Source organism: Acyrthosiphon pisum, chromosome A2, assembly GCF_005508785.2.
Source record: "Acyrthosiphon pisum isolate AL4f chromosome A2, pea_aphid_22Mar2018_4r6ur, whole genome shotgun sequence".
Taxonomy (NCBI): Eukaryota; Metazoa; Arthropoda; class Insecta; order Hemiptera; family Aphididae; genus Acyrthosiphon; species Acyrthosiphon pisum.
The window spans coordinates 17,139,985-17,144,435 of record NC_042495.1 but is presented as its reverse complement, the minus strand read 5'-3'; the positions used below and the strand labels follow the sequence as shown (position 1 = coordinate 17,144,435).

General features: G+C 27.9%; 2 protein-coding genes across 2 annotated transcripts; both read right to left on the bottom strand.

Annotated features, from left to right (window-relative positions):
• Window positions 1–280: 280 nt before the first annotated feature.
• On the bottom strand, window positions 281–1,641 carry LOC103310035 (serine/threonine-protein kinase 3-like). The gene is made up of 5 exons (XM_029489846.1): window positions 1,498–1,641; window positions 1,334–1,428; window positions 1,116–1,184; window positions 922–1,059; window positions 281–624 (listed from the first exon to the last, which is right to left on the bottom strand). The coding sequence occupies exons 1-5, from the start codon at window positions 1,625–1,627 to the stop codon at window positions 466–468; spliced, it is 591 nt and encodes a 196-aa protein (XP_029345706.1). The 5' UTR covers window positions 1,628–1,641; the 3' UTR covers window positions 281–465.
• A 57-nt stretch (window positions 1,642–1,698) lies between these two features.
• LOC100165384 (serine/threonine-protein kinase 3-like) lies at window positions 1,699–3,265 on the bottom strand. Its single transcript, XM_029489845.1, has 6 exons — window positions 2,971–3,265; window positions 2,734–2,914; window positions 2,436–2,663; window positions 2,265–2,370; window positions 1,947–2,159; window positions 1,699–1,835 (listed from the first exon to the last, which is right to left on the bottom strand). The coding sequence occupies exons 1-6, from the start codon at window positions 3,084–3,086 to the stop codon at window positions 1,699–1,701; spliced, it is 981 nt and encodes a 326-aa protein (XP_029345705.1). The 5' UTR covers window positions 3,087–3,265.
• Between the last annotated feature and the right edge of the window lie 1,186 nt (window positions 3,266–4,451).

Genomic DNA, 4,451 nt, shown 5'->3' with positions numbered 1-4,451 from the left:
GTATTGTTTTGATTTCTAAAAAATACAACTACATATTACATTTTATTAGTATTAATGAAAAATAAAATATAAATTTGTTTGCAAATTTTTTCAAATCTTTAAAATAAATATGGATATACTCAACTGAGTTGAAATTATATTTGATTTCTAAATTTATCATGTTATATTCCCGATATTATTAGATGATTAAAACAACTTGTTCTATAATAATACTAGAAACAGAATAAATGACTTAGATATTTGTTAAGGCTATTATAATGATAATTTATAGATTAATGTTTATCAGTTTTATTATGTTTCAAAAATTAATCAGGAAGTTAGTCCAACAAATATTGTCTGCCCTATAACTGACAGGCTACATATTGTACATATAGGTAGCACCTTAATCGGAGATAATCTGGAGTTAGCCATACATTTATTTGTAACTATAGTATTAACACTGCAATTATACAAATTTTAAATATTTCAAAAGAATCGTTGTCGATTACGCTTCTTATCCATAGCATCTAGTATTGGTTTGCGTTTTATTTGATAACGACGTCGTAGCTCATCAATTTCATGTTCCATTTCAGAATCCAAATTGGACATTCTTTGTTGCAAGTCATCAAAGCTCAAAAACTTCAACTATATAATAAAAATTAAAAAAGTAATATTAGATTGCCTAAAATTATTTGAAAAGCGAAAAAAAATTATGATTTTTAATTGACATTTGCGCTAGATTTGTCTTTTTGAATTTAATAATTCATCAAATATTAATGAGGGTAGACACTATCTATCGCATTATCACTTGTGACGGTTTGCCACTGCAATTACTTAACTACAATATTTAACCAGAGGAATTAATATTAATTGAATTCGCAGTTAAATACAATTTTTAAAATAAGGTCTATAAATTATTATTAACATGTCAATAGAACTTACAAAACCAAAGTCTCCATCAACAGTTGGTTTGTTGTATTGGTTTTGATGAAAATCTGTTGGTAGATTACCATCAGGTTTGCAATTTATTTGCGGCATAGGAAATTGATTTAAAGTCCTAGTTTTTTCAGATTCGTCAATCTATAAAAAATGGTATTAGATATATTTTCAAGATAGAAATTTATAATATACATTACTTGAGAAACATCTTGAGCAGAATCTAATCTATCACCAAAAAATTTGTTTCCCACATCAAAATTATCATTCTAAATTAATAATAGTAAAAATATTAATATAAAATATACCATAATTAATAACTATTAATATTCTATAGAGTAAAAAATAGGAGCTACAAGTATAAAAGTATAATATTTAATGCAAATTAAAGATACAAAATATTAATAATTACGTTAGATTTTAACTCAATTTTTTTATGAATATGATCCAGGTACATGGGTCTATACTTTTTACGAGAAGGTTTTATTAATTCTTCAGGTCCTGTATCAAGCCCTAGAACACCAAACATATAAAAAAAAAATCAATCAACTATTTTCAATCATATATATTTGATGCACATACTATTCATTGTGGAATCATCTTCTCCGTCACTATTAATTACCATTGTTCTAAATTCTTCTACTAATGAATTACTTTTTAAACTTGTCCCTTTTGATTTATCTGGTAAAAGGGTACTATCATCTACTATCATTGTACAACTGTCAATATCATCTTCCTAGGTAGACAAATAATTTAAAATATATATCCAATTAATTACAACATTTACTCATCCAAGGAAATTACTTTAGGATCTTCGGATTCAGCTGATTTTACTAAACATGATGCATTACAACGGAGAATTTGATTTTCTCTTGCTTCAGCAATCATTTGACTTAAAATTTCTGGTGGCTTTGGGTTACCTTATTTTTAACAAGATAAATCAAATTATCAGAAATAAGGACTTTATTGATTATTAAATTGTAAATTACCATTTTTATAAATTAAATAATAAAAATGTATTATCTTATTACCAATAAATTCATGTTTTAACATTTTTGTGGCTGTTGCTCGTTCCTCTGGGTTTTTGATTAGACATTGACTAACGAAATCGATGAATTCTGGGGACCACTTATCTGGTTCTTGAAACGAAGGCGGTGGTTTAGTTGGTATTATGAATAAGGCGCGCACTGAATTCAGATCACTGTATGGAGGCTTACCTTCAGCCATTTCCAATGCAGTTATTCCTAATATATTATAATACAACTCATTGTAATTGAAATAAATAATTATTCTTTATTTAAATACTCAATTTGTTATGAGTTGCTTTTATGAACTAATAATTAATGTACCTAAGCTCCATATATCAGCAACACAATTGTATCCTATTTCTTGAATAACTTCAGGTGCCATCCAAAATGGAGATCCTATTACAGTATTTCTTTTGGCCATTATATCCTAAATAATAATAATGCATATACTATTTAATGTTTCACGCCTAAACACATTTGATAAGCACGTACATTCAGCTGTCCAGAAACCCCAAAATCAGCTAGTTTAGCATGTCCTTCAGAGTTTAACAATATATTTCCAGCTTTAATATCTCTGTGTATTTGTCTCCTTATATGTAAGTACTCTAGTCCTTTAAGTGAATCTGACAATATAGTAGCTATTTCGTCTTCTGACAGTGTCTTTTTTCTTAATCTCATGATATCATATACTGAACCAGCACCACAATATTCCATAATAATCTTTACAAAACAGTCAATATTTCAGAAAAAATATTTAATTTTAGGTAAATAATAAAAAAAAAATAATTACCCATAAATCAGTATTCTTAAAATATGAACCATAGTATTTAACTATATAGGGGCTATAGCATTGTTGCATAATGGATATTTCTTTTAACATTTCTTGAATATCAGTGTCAACCGATACTTGCTTAATAGCAACTACTTTACCAGATTCTTTGTGAAGTGCTTTAAATACACTTCCATAGGATCTGAGAACATACAGAAGTTAGGAGGTAGTCTTCAAAAATAATCATAACTATATTACCCTTCTCCAAGTTTACAAATTATGTCAAACACTTCTTCCGGCTGCTTGGCCAAGCTTTCTTCAGACAATTTTTTCATTTCACTACAGTAAATAAAAATCATGTATAAGTTAACCATTTGAGAACCAACTTATGATATTTCAGTATTTACCTGGTTAAAGACATCATCGTTTCAGGAGTCTAAATGTAATTAACATTGCAGAAATTGAATGCAGATTTCGAGTTTTACAATATGTAATAAGCAGTTTTGCTACTTACAAACAATACAATATATACATATCTTAGTCTTTAAGTACATGATAACAATACGTAATACATAATACGTATGTGACCCTCATGCTAATACCCCTTAACTCGCGTTTTTGAAATTGTTCAGGAGAAACAATAAACTAAATACATTTTCTATACAAATGTATAAAAATGTTATCACTACAAATGATTTTTCGGAGGGAAAAAACACAATAAAATGTTCATCATGAATACAATTTATGCGCAATGATAACAGCTTTGCAGTGGTACCAAAATCTCATTTTTGAAAAAACTTGAGATAAGAGGTATTAGCATGAGGGTCGCATACGTATTACGTATTATGTATTGTTATCATGTACTTACAGACCACGGCTATAGATACTATGGTTGCGGGACGATTCATGATTAGACGTCCATGAAAAGTTCTAGTGCCTTTCTAACACGATTAAAGATATACTGGTTACCCAACGGCCTATGCTTTGCACAGGCAGAAAACGGCTACGAAACCGCGATATGTTATGGACTGCCTACTAGCACCATCTAGGTGATTAACTTAGGAACTATTTGTCGTCACGAAATATTCAAAAGGAAAAAAAAAGATTGTAATTAGTAATAATTAGTAATTATTAAATAGGTAATATGGCTAATACCACACAAAAAAATTTAAAACATATTAGAACAAAAGACAATAAATACAGTAAATAATATTAATGATTAATTATAAATATTTAATAGTTAAAAGTTATACTAAATAAAATCAATAAATTAGCTAAATTAAATAATACAACGTAGGTACTACTATTAGTTATTACATTACAAATTTGAAATTAACAAACCTCTACTTTATCACTTTCCATTTTTTCTAAAGGATGAAGAAATGGTAATGCCCCTTTTTTTAGTTGCCATCGCTTTAGGCAAACCTAAGAAGTAGAAAGTAATATTTACCATATCAATCCTTTATTTTTAAAATAAACTGATTATATTATAGGCTTAAACATGTTCTATATTGATATTTGAATAGGTATTTAAATTAGATAGTCGTTGCACCTCCTCTGGGAGGGGCTTCTACACCATGTTTAATCTGCCTTTTTTTTTTCTTTTTTTTTTTTAACCAATATTTACCATTAATTTGTTCTTATTTGTTCTCTTTTTTGTAACAAATTGAATAAACTTATAAACCAAAAAAAAAAAAAATTTCAATTAGACAATAGTTTACTGTAAGTATATGGGTTTG